General features: G+C 36.7%; 1 protein-coding gene across 1 annotated transcript; it reads left to right on the top strand.

Annotated features, from left to right (window-relative positions):
* Window positions 1-7,900: 7,900 nt before the first annotated feature.
* LOC117341118 (collectin-12-like) lies at window positions 7,901-14,895 on the top strand. The gene is made up of 4 exons (XM_033902958.1): window positions 7,901-8,063; window positions 8,834-9,100; window positions 9,330-9,512; window positions 14,361-14,895. The coding sequence occupies exons 1-4, from the start codon at window positions 8,024-8,026 to the stop codon at window positions 14,585-14,587; spliced, it is 717 nt and encodes a 238-aa protein (XP_033758849.1). The 5' UTR covers window positions 7,901-8,023; the 3' UTR covers window positions 14,588-14,895.
* The last annotated feature ends 888 nt before the right edge of the window (window positions 14,896-15,783 follow it).

Raw genomic sequence — 15,783 nt, 5'->3', positions numbered from 1 at the left:
ATTGGTACACACACGTACATACTTTAACAAAGATAAACATATGGCTGGTCTTATTTTGTGGTAACGATCTAATGCTTGTGTATAAGCAAAAGACAAAAACAGCGTGTCTTGTCGGTATATGGCGATTTTATTCATATGTTGTCAGTAACATTACTAAGGTCATTGAGTGGCCATCCTTCAAGGTCATGCATGTTTTGGCTGCTTTTTGACGTGAATAGTCGCTATACCTATGTATACCTTTCACACTAGGTCGAGTAGAGTGTGCGATCACATATACTAAAAACCTAGGTAACCAACATAAAAATAATAGCTTTCTCTGCTGGTGTTGGAACACCACATATGTGTGTAGGAAACAGGCTTGTATTGCTTTTAGTGGCAGTACACAACAATGCCTCGGGCTCATATTTATCTGAGACAGAGCAAGCAACCATGTGTGTCGGTAATCGGAGATTGATGGAACTTTTTGCTGGTGTCATTTTCACCTCGTCTGTATCAACATATATTAAAGAACGACAACTCTGGGGTAGATTCTTAGATAAGTAGGTGCTACGGCATAAAATGACCTCTCTGTAAGCATGACTGAGTAAATAAAATCAAACTGAAATTGTATTGTCGCAGGTAGAATGAAGGTACATGGTTTGTAAGTTTGTCTTAATGGGTTGAATAGGTTCCTTACATAGTGTAACAAGGTGTATTATTAGTCCCATAACGGTGTTAAACCGGGGGCGGGTACTACAGGTTCCCTCTCTAGTCTGTTTTTTCTGTCTGTCTGCCAGTCTGCTTCCCGCCCGTCCAGTTTTCATCACTTTGCATCCCATAACTCAATCTTGTCTGTACGTACGTCCGGCCGCGCGTCCGCCCACTTTTCAGCACTTTCTCAGTCATGCTTCAAGGTATGTTGGTGAAAGTCGGTATGTCACTTCAGTATGAGTAGCTACAGATCAAGCTCGAGTTTCAGAGGTTTTTGGGTCAAGGTCACTGTTATTTACTACTTATAGCGGGGCCGGTAGGGGACCTTTATTGCTTTAACAATACCTAGCATGCTTGCTTTGCAATGACTCTGTTAGTGATAGAACAATGCATTTCATATAGATAAAGAGTGACCCCGTTCTATCCTTACCTTAATGAAACGGATATAACCTACTGATTTCGAAACGTGACCTTATTTCAAAAATGTTATCAAAATCGCGATTGTCGGAGATAATAAATGGATACATTTAATCGAAATTCTCAGGTGAGAAAAAGATTAGACGAAGATAAGACAGTATATTTGGACTTTGAAGAAAGGATCTCGCTGAGAAGAGAGTTTAATTTGTTTCAACAAAGGAATGCACATCAAGATAAAGGCAAGCGTAAAAAAAAAAGAGGAAAAGAAACCAAATAATAGTAACAATGGTCTGTAGCATACATGAATTTTTTATTTTTTAAAGTCATAGGGTCTACGATATTCATGTTCGAACTACAATGCCAGCTTTCTCTGTTTCAACAAAGAAATGCAGATCAAGATAAAGGCAAGCGTAAAGAAAGAGGAAAAGAAACCAAATAATAGTAACAATGGACTGTAGCATACATGTATTTTTTATTTTTTAAAGTCATAGGGTCTACGATATTCATGTTCGAACTACAATGCCAGCTTTCAGGGGGGATCTCATGTAGAATAATTGAACTGAAAGTACCTTACATTTCTTTCACTCCGATAATCACGTTTAAAGAGCTATGGACGGTTGTTTTCTGTAACCCTATCATTATCATAACTTACTTACCATTTTAAACCTACAAAAATCACATTTCTCGCGTGATAATCCAGGCAAAACAAATTCCCATACCCTTTTCTATAACGCATTTCTTAGCTATATCAATTAAAACGGACGATATTCTGCGGGGGATATATCTTAGATCATATGCCTTTAACATTTTCGGGAGACACTATCTACGTAAGCTTGTTGTGTGTTACTAGTGAAAGAGATGTTGTCGAGTTGCTGGGAAGTATTAATGTCAGTTTAGATAGTGTAAGGGTGTTTCTGACAGCGGAGAGTCTGCACAAAATATGAGAGTAAACTACCATGTAACAGTTGTTAATCACGGGAATTGTTTCGTTAGTGCCGACGGAGTAACCTCCCTTGTTTACGGTAATTTAAATGGACATCATTATTCGAGGATCAGCCACAATCTGAAGGTTTAAGTTTATTTTGGTTTTCAATTTCCCAACAATATATCATTTAAATCCATTGTGATATCTTATCTAAAGACAAAAACAAATATAGTACGTTATACTTTTAACCGTTAGAGTAGATATTTAATACAGACTCCACTATCTAAATACTAATGTAACACCATAATACAATATTATAACAAAATTATACATTTTACTTCCTAATTTGACTTTATATCGTCGTCATCATCATCATAATTTATTTCCTCCAGATAACAAATACTGTAGCAATGCAAAGCGCGTACAAATCGAGCAGACTTCGTCAGGAATTGTCTTTGTGTCGCGTTGTCGGTGAAGGGGATTCCTGTGGTCTCTCCTAATTAGCTGAGAGTGAATGAGATGGTATCCCTGCTCTCAATTCACATAAGGACATTGGTGCCAAATTCGGTCAGAATATCGTTCATTAAGTTTAGTCTGAGAATATTGTTGTTTGTACACACAGAAAAGAGATGAACTGCAGCGATTTTAAAATTCTCTGAGCATGGTGGACAAAATGTGTTGGTGGTGCAAACAGGGAACATAGGTAGTAAGTGGTTTGAATGTTTGAATGTTTTTAGTCCCGAAGGAGTTATCTCCCTTGTTTACAGAAATTTAAGACGATCAGCCGCGATATGAAGGTTTTAGTATATTTTGTTTTCAATTTTCCAACAATATATCATTAAAATCCATTGTGATATCTTATTTACACACTCTTGAAATAATTCAATCTAAAGACGAAAAAAACATAGTATGTTATAATAAACCCATTAGAGCAGATATTTTAAACAGATTCCGCTACCAAGATATGTAACACCATAATACGATATTGTAATAAAATATATACATCTTACTTCCTAATTTGACTTCATATCGTGGAAACAATAATACAAATATAACAGGTTTCGGAAACAAATTTAAATACAATACAATACAAAAAACTGCAATCGCCGTTTCGCAGATTATGAGTTATACATTATATATCAGTACAGCAAATCGTGAAAAGAAATACAAACACTACTTTAATGAGTTAGGTACAGTATAAGTGAAATAAATACTGAAGGAAAATAGTTAAAAACGAATTATTGGAGGCGTCTGGAGAGGAGAGGTTTTAGATATGCTTTGATATATATCAATATTGCTTTTACCTTTGTTGAAAGTAGATAACAAGAACGGAATTATGAGGGATAAGATATGCATGAAAATTATGAATATTAATTAAACTTTTACTGAAGGTAGATAGATAGAAAGGAATTGTGAAATGGTTGGAACTGGAGCGGGGGATAGATTAGATATGTATTGGAAATAATAAATATTAATTCAACTTAAATGAAGGCATATAGACAGCAACGAATTATGAAATGGAGTTAACCGGATCGGAGGGGAGAAGATTGGGAAATATGGATGTTGGTTTCAGTTTGCAAAGAAAACACACGTACAGATAAATAGGATTACGGACGGTGTATATAGCTTTATAATGCAATATATATTAATATCTTAAATGGTGAATAATAAAAAAACATTTGTTTGCAAAAAATTGATATGTTCAGTCATATATAAGCTCATCATTCCCATACGGGAGTAAATCTGTTCCGTTACGCAAACGAAATTTTGAAAAAGGACGAGAATGAAAGATTTTTTTTATTTATTTGGTGGATTCTTTGATCTAATTTGGAAATATCCACATCTTGATGCGATATAAAGTCAGATGAGTATGATACGTGTTAATATTCCTAGAGGTTAGCTCAAAGTTCAATGTTTATTCACTTTAAGCCTTACGGCTCATTAGCATACTAAACGATTACATCATATAATTCACAAATTAACGAAAGATGGACAGCATTAATATAATTACTTTACATATACGGCAATATCGAATGGATAAGTGACTGGAGTATACAATAGTGTAGTCGGGGGATAGACGGCTATAATGTTGGTAAACCTAGAAACTGATATGAGGGAAAACAAACTAAGCTAATTAAGATCTAGAACGTGTCGTACACAATTTCAAGTACTTTCCTAAATTACAAAACTTTCCTGTTACGTACAGACAACAGCTAGACACGTTTATATGAAGATGGACTGTTCAAGTAATACATTTTAATGAACTTCTTTCGATTATCTTTGTAGAATGGACAAATTAAAACAAAATGAAACTCGTCCTCTACTTGGCTTTGGTCACAATAACGACAGATTCTATCCGCCCTTGGAATATTGCGATACCTACCTTCTTCGTCACAGAGCGGATGATATGACAGTCGTAATTTCGAAATAAATTAAAGATATATATTAAATAGAATTTGTTAAATAAAATTGTAACGTATGGCTATCAATAAATCATTTATACAAAAAACATTTTGACGACATTTCAACTAATTCATTTTTAGCTTGAATAGAATTATCTATCAGACGCTGCTTAAAACAATGTAAAAACACCCTTTCATTATAGACATGATGAGTAAACCAAACATCACCGAAACCAGAAGACAGTAATACATTTCTTACTTGACAACGCCAATTACAGTTTCTGGGATTACAATCATACATTTCGTCATAAATCGACTTTATAACACTATTATCAGATTTATTTAATTTCAACCAACATTTAATCGTTTGATATTTTCTGGTTATATGTAGAGGCAGGTGTCCTAATTCAAACCATAAAAGATGGCGTACTCTTCTTAATATACAATATTCTTTTTTTTTAAAATCAACATGTACTTTCGCTACTGATTCCGCAGCATTAAATTCCCATGTTTCGCAACCATAATTAAGAACAGAGGATATATAAACATCAAAAACATTCAGTTTAGATTCTACATTGAGGGACAAACTATTACAATTACGTAATGCATTATACATACATTTTCGACCTTGTTCAGCGATTGTTGATAACGTTCTTTTGTAAATTTCCCATTAAAGTTAAACAGTACACCAAGATAGGTCAATCTATCAAAACATTCTATTTCATCGTCATTATAATTAAAAGTCCCACTAACACGTAATTTTTCGCCATTACGGAATACAATATTTTTTGTTTTCTCAGTATTAACGGTAAGCTGCTATTTGTCAGTATTGTTTTAGAGAGTCTAACATTTTCTACAAATCGGAAGCAGATTCTGTAAAGAGGACAGTGTTATATGCATACATTGGAAGGAACAACGTTATATCTCTTAAGAATAAAGCGTCACAGGAGGTGTTAATAAACTCATTTTCCAAATCATTCACATACACGGAGTAAAGGAAGGGAGATAACCCCTCCCCTTGCATCAAGCCTTGTGAGGTTGTAAAAAAAATGCAGACAGTCCATATTTGCACCTTACACAAGACTTTAACCCGTCATATAAAAATCTCAAAGTTTTTAGTAGTTTTCCTCGAATACCTTTATGAAAAAGCTTAAAAATAGTTTATTTCTATTTACACCATCGAAGGCCTTACGATAATCAACAAAATAACAGTAAGGCTTCCGCTTGTTAAACAGCATTTTATGAATAATACCGTGTAAGGCAAAAATAGCATCATTAGTTCCAAAACCAGGCTTAAACCCGAATTGGAAATCTGAGACAATATTTTAATCTTTAGACCATTCTAAAAGTCTATTATTTAAAACACAAGTAAATGATTACGAAAGGCAACTTACCAATGTGATTCCTCTATAGTTATTTGTATAATTTGCGTCACCTTTTTTAAACAAAGGAAAAATAATACCCTTAGACCAGACTGAAGGGAAGACGCCCGAATCAAAAATAACATAAAAAAGTTTTGAAAAATAGCGGAAATGATTCCTTATGTTTGAGAAAAAAGAAATTAAGAATGTTATCAAGATTAGCGCTTTTTAAAACATTCATTACTTCTGTATTCGTAATAGGGGAATCCAACTCGTCATTTACATTTGAATTTTCTGAAATATCTAGTGAAGTATGAAAATCTGCCTCATCATTACTTACTATACTTACAGCTTTAAAATGTTCGTAAAAGTCACCAATATTCCAATAATTTTTTGACAGTCAGACTTTTTCTGAAAAAAAAAGAAGTTTTGGGTTTCTTCCACGTAATCAACTTAAACGGTCACCTTCTGATCTAAAATACTTACGTTTTACACGTCTTTCATAGTGTATTTATTTCTACGCATGGCTTCGACAAGAGACAGTCTGTTCGCAGGGCTTCTATCGCGGAACTAAAAGAAGATAAACTGCGTAGATATGAGCTGTAGATTTGTCTACAATTATCGTCAAACCAAGGTTTATTGGACATGATGTTTTGTTTGATATACAGTAGAAGCTGGAGACATTAATTATACAACATGAGCTAAATATTTCATTTATGACAGTTTACAAACGGTCAACACCATGATCTACTGAGATTACCGAGGACTGTGTGTCATTAACAATAACATAGTTCAATGTTATCATCTAAATTAATTTTCATTCGAATTTTCTCATCGTCATTCCTCTTATATATTTGTTGTTAAGTTGCAACTCACATTATTTACCTGGTTAGCATATTTTGCTTGTATTTCACTTGGTCGAAATAATACATTTAATTTAAAGTTAATTGGTGCTTGGTCAGACCATTCATTAAAATCACACACTTTAAATCCAGTGTTCAACCGAAAGGAATCATGCTTCATCAGAACATAATCAATTACACTTGACCCCAAATGATTGTAAAAGGTAAATACCTGTATCATCACCTGGTGATCTACCATTACATACCCGAAGGCCAGTACCATCAGCAGACTTACGATTAGACATAACAGTATCATTAGCAAAAACATTTAAAAGCGTATGGAGGACTGGCCTAGGCACAGTGTTCATCTCTATATAATCATATCAATTCTACTATTTAAATCCCCAGCAGCAATAACGGTACCATTAGCAAGGATATCGAAAACATCGTTTTCCTATACAGTATAATATATATTGTTTTTATGAGGTATATGTGTAAAACAAATATAAATATCATCAGCACCAAACTGCCCAATTTCTTATCCAGAGCAGCGTATCTTCTACAAATTTGACGACAGAAACATTAACATTAAACATCAAAACAAGGCCTCCGCCTTTCCCTTCTGACGAGGAGATGACAAAACATCATAATCTTCCTGGAGGAGACAACAGTTCCGGCGGCTACTATGAGTGACCCAGCATTCCGACAAGAATATAATATTGGCACACGAAATAATGATAACAAAACTCGGGTCGGTCAATTTATGCTCTTAATGGAGGAGACAACAGTTCCGGCCGCTATCATGACTGAACTAGCATTCCGACAAGAATATAATATTGGCACACGAAATAATGTTAACAAAACTCGGGCCATTCGATGTATGCTCTAAACCACGGTTAACGTTCCATGAAGTAATTTTGGCAAAATGTCTTTCCCCCTAACACTCCTAGAGGTGTGACAATTTCACCCTGTTGGCTGAGCTTGGTGGAGTTGAAGTGAATCGCTTCTCCTCTTAGTTTTTCCCGGGGTACTCCGGCTTGGGTACTCCGGCTTTCCTCCACTTCTTAGATAAGGTACTTTTAAATGACACTGGCTGTTAATAGGACGTTAAACAAAAAACAAACAAATCCCTCCGTGAACATTCCAATACCAGTTGGTAATTGGATAATGATTAGGTATGATCACACCTTAATATTGACCGGAATAGACAACATCTGTCAATATTTATCCACGTTTCAGTGTTTTCATTTACTTAAAAGAACCCGCTAACAAGTCAAAATAATCCATATTAGCTGAAGCAGGTTTCATTTTCCGTATTATCTCATGAGGAGCGCTAAGTCGTGGTTGATAATCAAACCCCGTCATCATTGATGAAGTGTGTCTAGCATGCCTGCGTCTCTGTCATGTTTCGTTATTTTAGTGACAGGTAAGTACCTTTTTCATGTTAGAATTTAAGACTGTTCCTACTTAAAACGTCCTCCATATGCATTGTTAACGTCAATGTTACTATAAGATATGTTCCCACAGATTTAGTTATCTTGTATCACGGGAATTAATCTAATTATTAACTGAATTAATAAATCTGATATTACGCGGGATATGATAAAATGATAAAAATGGTATTAATAAAAGATGTCGAGAAAATTGTGATACGTCTACGCTATTTAATCTGTAGACAATAGTGTTAGTACGTGACTTTAATGTTATGTTATTTTTGTCAATTTCGTGTTAATACAACAGTACTGTTACGTTAAAGATTGAATCCATTGATTTATAAAAATTATATGGGAAGAAAAATGTTTTGCATGAAATAAAAAAAAACTGAATTTGTGCTACGTAATATCTTTTTTATGTTTCGTCTATGAAACTGTCAACAGATATCTTTAATAGCGAGGATTGTTTTAGATATCCAATATATATTTAGTCGAGGGACAGAACGTTTTGATAAACACCTATACAATTACTGTATTTTAATATTTAGTTTGGTAAATTCCAAAAGAAGTTAGGGACATGTATTCGGCGTAGTCTATCCTGCAGTTCCGTTGAATATTTCACTACAAAGATTTCCTGAGATGCTTCACTTAAAACGAGCCAGTTTCTTTTTAAATGTTGAAATGAAAATGAATGAAACCTATTGGTAAGACTACATTTCTATAAATGCAATAAATATGATTTTGATTTGATCTATAAATACAGCCCAAATGCTGCAAGTGTTCAACGCAGTGGTGAACGCCAATCTCTTACTGGAAAGAAATGACGTCATGGATAATTGGTTTCCTCAGACGTCAGTGACGACTGTGGGCGTGGTGAGGACAGTTTCCGAGTGTGGGCTGCACTGTGCTGAAGCTGGTTGGTGTATGGCCATGATATATGACGTCACCAATAAAATCTGTTATCTCAACGACCAATTCTCTACAAACATCTCAGAATCTTACTGGAGACCAAATACAACTAACTACAAAGGTAAACAATAATAAAAAAAAAAAACACCGATTATGTATACATGTATGTATTAGCATTTTAACACTTATATGACACGATTATAAAAGTTGATTCGTTCTGTTTCGAAATTGTTGCAGAACGAATAAAATTAGATTGGTAACGCCAATAGTCTAGCCTTATTTGCGTCACTAACTGCCAATTCTTCCCTGTTATTTACAATGCTGATTATTGGTCAATTTTATTTCTACAGTAACAAACGCTGTGCCTAGTGGTTTTAACTGTGGCGCGTTCACCGGAAGCTGCGCAACAGTTTTGTCCGTAACTTCCACTTGGAGTGATGCCGTTGACGCATGCGCTGAAAAAAGTTCAAGACTACTGCTGATTGAAAGTGCTACAAAGCAGTTGGAGATAGAGCAATATATGGATGATGAAGGTAAACATGTGTTGATTTAGGTGAAATATCTTTTTGGTTAGAGCTCTTATTCTCGTCGGCCTACCAAACTCTGGAATAGTGATACAAACTTTGTCTTTCTTTGTTAGTATATTTTTCGATTCTGAATGGTCCCTGGCCAAGACATACCTGGGTCTATAAAATGGTAGTTGCTCATATTGCATTGTTTCACGTTCAGCATTTTGGGAGTGGGACGACTGGTTCGCCCCTTGTCAACATAATGTAACAGGTTGGGGTGTCCTGCTGGGTGTCTTCGGTAGTATGGTTCAGTGAGGTAGAACTATACTGTCTGAATCAGACGCAATTACAGGGAGACAAACAAAAACATACCGCATCCTCCAAAAACTCTCAAAAATACGTATGTATGTATGTATGTATGTATGTATGTATGTATGTATGTATGTATTGTATGTATGTATGTATGTATGTATGTATGTATGTATGTATGTATGTATGTATGTACATTTCCTCAATGAAATGTGATGTTTTGGTGATCATGTATGTGTCATACTATTTCATAGCTACTTTATTGGATAATTATAACTATCACATGATCGTTTACAGCCAAGGTACACGACCCTCAAATTAATGCTGGGGTTCGTCCCAACTACTACATGCAGTGGTTTACCGCCTACATGACTCCGCCTGTTGCTAAGGTTCATCTCGCCGACTATATAGACAGTGTTATTTCGGCGTTGGAGTAAATCGTTTTGTGCGTAAATGACTCGCTGTTGTCCGGTCTACCAGCCATATTGTGGGGATTGCACATGTGATTGGCTCACTAGCTCAATTTATACTAAAAGATTGGTTACCTGCTGTCTGTGATGTCACTTTTGGTAGAAGTACCTTTGGAAAATTATTTGCAAAAAAAAAAAAAAAAATTGAATGAATGAATGAATGATTGATAAAATTGGATCGACTGGAACATCCATACTTGATTGTTGGTCATCATTATGCTATTGCCTGTACGGTGGCGCTGTTGCTTGGTTATGATCGGAAATCGATAAAATCAGAGAGACATACTTATGAGAGCTAACATTTAACACCAACATATATCTCTCATAAATTAATTCTCAGCATAACTACCAAAGATTCCATCTACCCATCTGTCTAAAACTTTAGTATAACTAATGATAAATGATCCTGTTGGTAGCCATCTTGGCCTTTTGGGAAGCTTATACTTGTGCTACACTTATTCTTAATGAATTCGGTGTTCTGTTGGCGTTATAGAGCGTCTCTGAAGAGTATCAGCAGTCAGTGCCAAACTCTAGGATCATCATTGGGTAGATCCTACAAGTATGCATATGGTACCGCTCGTAAGGGGGCCGCGGTGGCCGAGTGGTTAAGGTGTCCCGACACCTTATCACTAGCCCTCCACCTCTGGGTTGCGGGTTCGAAACCTACGTGGGGCAGTTGCCAGGTACTGACCGTAGGCCGGTGGTTTTTCTGCGGTTACTCCAGCTTTCCTCCACCTCCTAAATCTGGCACGTCCTTAAATGACCATGGCTGTTAATAGGACGTTTAAACAAAACAAACCAAATAAAACCGCTCGTAAGAAGAAGAAGTATAAAGCTTGTTTGTTTCTTTGTACCTTTTGTTCCATAGGTGAAAATGACAACGTACATATAGATATATATTTACAAAAACAGGATTAAAAATAAGAATTTAAAATAACGCTGCGCGAACACGTCACTCGTATCCACGTGACCCCGTTAGGGTTTTTCCGTGTAACCTTCTCTACAAATATCTACCGAGGTTAGCAATAAGTCTTTATCATTTGTGACAATTTTGTACAAAGGCAGACAACTGTTAGCACCTGTAAATATGACACCAGATCAATGAAGACTAATGAAGCCCTTACCACCAGACAAAGTATGTTGTTTGTGTAGACTAGAGTCTATACATAGCATCAGCCTACAATGATTTGTTCCTCGTTTGTGTCTCAATTTGAGGTCAGTTAATTTTAATGACGTCACTTTAACCACTTAAATTGGCCATGTGGATTTAACATCAAAGAACATTATAAGTATAAAGTCGATTATTTAATACCATAAATACACAATAAATAATTATTACATTTATTACACACAACAATACCACTCACTTTCTTGATTTATCAATTACCGACTAAAACTCTGCAAACAATGCCCCATTAACTGTACGCAAAAACCCATTGTTTGATTTCTTTATTTTGACTTAGGATCCAATTTGAACGCGATTCAAAATATTGATTTACGATCTTGTCGAATAGAGATATTGTCCGAAGTTTGTGGTACGACCATTCCTATTTGTAGGAATGTAAAACAGTGCATCGCAATTGTTAATTTATAAAGCATTTAAATAAAGACGACAGATGGCGATGAACTAAATCTTTATCTATCTCTGGTAATCCTGACAGCAATGGAGTCAAATTGAAAAGGTCTTATTCTGGATCACCTAGACGCTTTACAGATAACCGATATTCCGGGTCACTGCAGCGTTTTCACATACTGTGTTTTATATATGGCACAACCGACAACATACCACTAGATAAGAAAGCTCCTCTGCTTATTTAAAACGGAATATTAGTTATACAATAATCCTACATATATTGATATCTAAAACCTCTCCTTGATATCGATATTTACAATGGTATGGTGGCTGATTTTGGTCATGCCATACTGTAACATTGACGTCCCGCCAAGTGAAGAGTGACAGTGCGTTATGCGTAGTGAAAAGTTCTTCGCAAATTCACAGTGCGACAGATGTTGTTTTTCTCGCACTGTCGAGTTATTTTGTCGTATGACACACTGTCGCACTTCGCATGGCGGAGGCGCCAATGGTACAGTACGACATGACCGTAATCAGCCACCATGCCATGCAGATGTAAATATATTTCTTGATTTTTTTGTCATATTGCGATTTAATAAAGTTGGGTGTTCTCAGTAACCTTGGATATCGATGTCCAGCTAGACAACCGTCTATGACCCTAGCTGTTCCAGTCCTTATATAATTCAGGCTGTTGGTGCCTCTCTTAACATACTTCCACATATGGACCTCGGTGTTGGTGTTACACAAGAAACCTGTCCTCATATAACAAGAATGTTGGTGTCATCCTAGACAACCGCCTCATGTGACCCTCGTTGTTGGTGTCATCCTAGACAACCGCCTCATGTGACCCTCGTTGTTGGTGTCACCCTAGATAACCGCCTCATGTGACCCTGGTTGTTGGTGTCACCCTACACACCCGCCCTCCATGTGACCCTGGTTGTTGGTGTCACCCTAGACAACCGCCCTCCATGTGACCCTGGTTGATGGTGTCACCCTACACACCCGCCCTCCATGTGACCCTGGCTGTTGGTGTCACCCTAGACAACCGCCTCATGTGACCCTGGTTGTTGGTGTCACTCTAGATAACCGCCTCATGTGACCCTGGTTGTTGGTGTCACCCTACACACCCGCCCTCCATGTGACCCTGGTTGTTGGTGTCACCCTAGATAACCGCCTCATGTGACCCTGGTTGTTGGTGTCACTCTAGATAACCGCCTCATGTGACCCTGGTTGTTGGTGTCACTCTAGACAACCGCCCTCGATGTGACCCTGGCTGTTGGTGTCACCCTAGACAACCGCCCTCCATGTGACCCTGGTTGTTGGTGTCACCCTAGATAACCGCCCTCCATGTGACCCTGGCTGTTGGTGTCACCCTAGACACCCGCCCTCCATGTGACCCTGGTTGTTGGTGTCACCCTACACACCCGCCCTCAATGTGACCCTGGTTGTTGGTGTCACCCTACACACCCGCCCACCATGTGACCCTGGCTGTTGGTGTCACCCTACACACCCGCCCACCATGTGACCCTGGCTGTTGGTGTCACCCTACACACCCGCCCACCATGTGACCCTGGCTGTTGGTGTTACCCTACACACCCGCCCACCATGTGACCCTGGCTGTTGGTGTCACCCTAGACAACCGCCCTCCATGTGACCCTGGTTGTTGGTGTCACCCTAGACAACCGTCCTCCATGTGACCCTGGCTGTTGGTGTCACCCTAGACAACCGTCCTCCATGTGTATGGGGCGCCGTTTTACTATTTATTCCCATTTGGTGACATCACCTATTCGAATAGGTGATATCACCAATTCATTTTTCAAATAAGTGATATCACCTATTCGGATAGGTGATATCACTTAATGAAACGAATAGGTGATATCATTTATTCGAATGAGTGATATCACCTATTCGTTTCATTAAGTGATATCACCTATTCGAATAGGTGATATCACTTATAAAATTTTGAAAATTGTATGCTCCCCAATTCCATCATGTGTAACATGTCGCAGTGAATATTAGGGATAACTATAGGCATTCAAAATGTAGATATATGCATATTGAAACGTTTTATTTTTATAAAAAAAAATCCAATATCTACTGTACCATTATACTTATTTGGGAGCAGTCGTTTGTATTGATTCTAAAGTGATATCACCTATTCGAATTGGTGATATCACCTATTCGTTTCATTAAGTGATATCGCCTATTCGTTTCATTAAGTGATATTACCTATTCGAATGGGTGATATCACTTATTCGAATAGGTGATATCACTCATTTGAATAGGTGATATCACCAAATGGGAATAAATAGTAAAACGGCGCCCCATACATGTGACCCCGCTCTCGTATGACCCCGGCTGTTCACCCGCTCTCATTGGATTCTGGCTGTTGGTATCGCCCTTTAACCTCAACCAAACATATAAAGTCTGTTTAGTGCGAATGTTTCACATGTTGATAGCATGCAGTTGTTCCATTTATAATCCAACCATTAAGTTATTTTTAATAAAATATCTTTAAAGGTCTGAGTTATGCCTGGATTGGATTGAGTGACGTAACAACGGAAGGACAATGGTTGGATTCGGACGGGGGAGTGGCGGTATACACTAACTTTAAACCCAGTCAACCGGACAATGCTGGATCCGGACAACACTGCGCATTGTTAAGGAAGGACTTCGGATTTAAGTGGGATGATGTACATTGCAACAATAACCATTACGTCATATGTGAGATGATCATGGCTGTGTAGATTCGTGTCATTGTAAATTACTTTTTTAATGGTAAATAATTTTGTGGCTTTCTAAAATATTTGACCAAAAACTAACTTTTCGTGACAGTGTTTCTGATAATGTGTCTTAATACTTTCATATAAAGACGTGGGAAAGGTACCACTAGGAAATAAGAATTGCATCACCCTGGATACAAAGTGAAACTGTAAGTCTTGGTGTATGTAGAATGATGCTATAGAACGGATCAGTTGAGATTGACCCGTTTACATGTGGTGAAGATTTATAATATCATTAATGTTTCCCCCGATCCAGACAATACATTGATTAACCTTTACATTTCTTTTTTTTTTTTTTTTTTTTTTGTGTGTGTGTGTTTTTTTTTATGGGGGGGGGGGTTCAATCCTAATAATACATTGATTAACCGTTACATTTCTGTTTTTTTTTTTTTTTTTTTACATTTACATTTCTGGTTTTTTTTGTTGTTTTTTTTCTTTACATTTACATTTCTGGTTTTTTTTTTTGGTTTTTTTTCTTTACATTTACATTTCTGGTTTTTTTTTTTTTTTTTCTTTACATTTACATTTCTGTTTTCACCAAATCCAGACACTAGGTTGACTCACTCTTACATTTCTGTTTTTTTTCCAAAATCCAGACATGATATTGACTTACAATGTACCTTTACATTTCATTTTGTTTTCAAATCTAGACAATACATTGGTTTTTATAAAATTTAATTAGATATATACATGTATTTCAATACCACGGGTGACGAACGGAAATCCAAGCGGGTTCTTCCGTAAAACAACAGTCGTCGACAGTAGCAATAAAAAAACATCACTGGTACAGCGGTGGAATGGACTTATTATAGAGGAATGGGTTGCCTATCATAAGTGATATTACATGTATTATCACTTATTTACAATAACATTTTATATTCCTTCTGTGCTTTGTTTGTTCCTTTTTTTCGCTTTTTATAATGTATCTTCAACTGATGATTAACAAAACTCATGATCAAAAAGTTGAAATATTTACTCAAAAGTTAATGATGCCTGGTAGAATATTAAAAAGGGATTCTAGTATGTAAGATTGCCATCTTTGAAATTAATTATGATCTAATATTATAAACTATCCATGAAATCAACCCAAACTCCTGCCAGGTAGGACCTGCTGCTCATTATTAGTACATCATCGCAAGAGGCGACAAAATTTGGGATCT

The sequence above is a fragment of the Pecten maximus genome, chromosome 13 (genome assembly GCF_902652985.1).
Source record: "Pecten maximus chromosome 13, xPecMax1.1, whole genome shotgun sequence".
Classification (NCBI taxonomy): Eukaryota; Metazoa; Mollusca; class Bivalvia; order Pectinida; family Pectinidae; genus Pecten; species Pecten maximus.
The sequence above is the reverse complement of the archived record's forward strand: the minus strand, read 5'-3'. Positions and strand labels throughout refer to the sequence as shown.

Bases quoted from the DNA above. Each gene is read 5' to 3' on its own strand.
- LOC117341118 (XM_033902958.1), top strand. From the start codon at position 8,024: ATGCCTGCGTCTCTGTCATGTTTCGTTATTTTAGTGACAG. The intron at 8,064-8,833 runs GTAAGTACCTTT...CTATAAATACAG, and splicing joins TTTCGTTATTTTAGTGACAG to CCCAAATGCTGCAAGTGTTC. The intron at 9,513-14,360 runs GTAAACATGTGT...ATATCTTTAAAG, and splicing joins GCAATATATGGATGATGAAG to GTCTGAGTTATGCCTGGATT.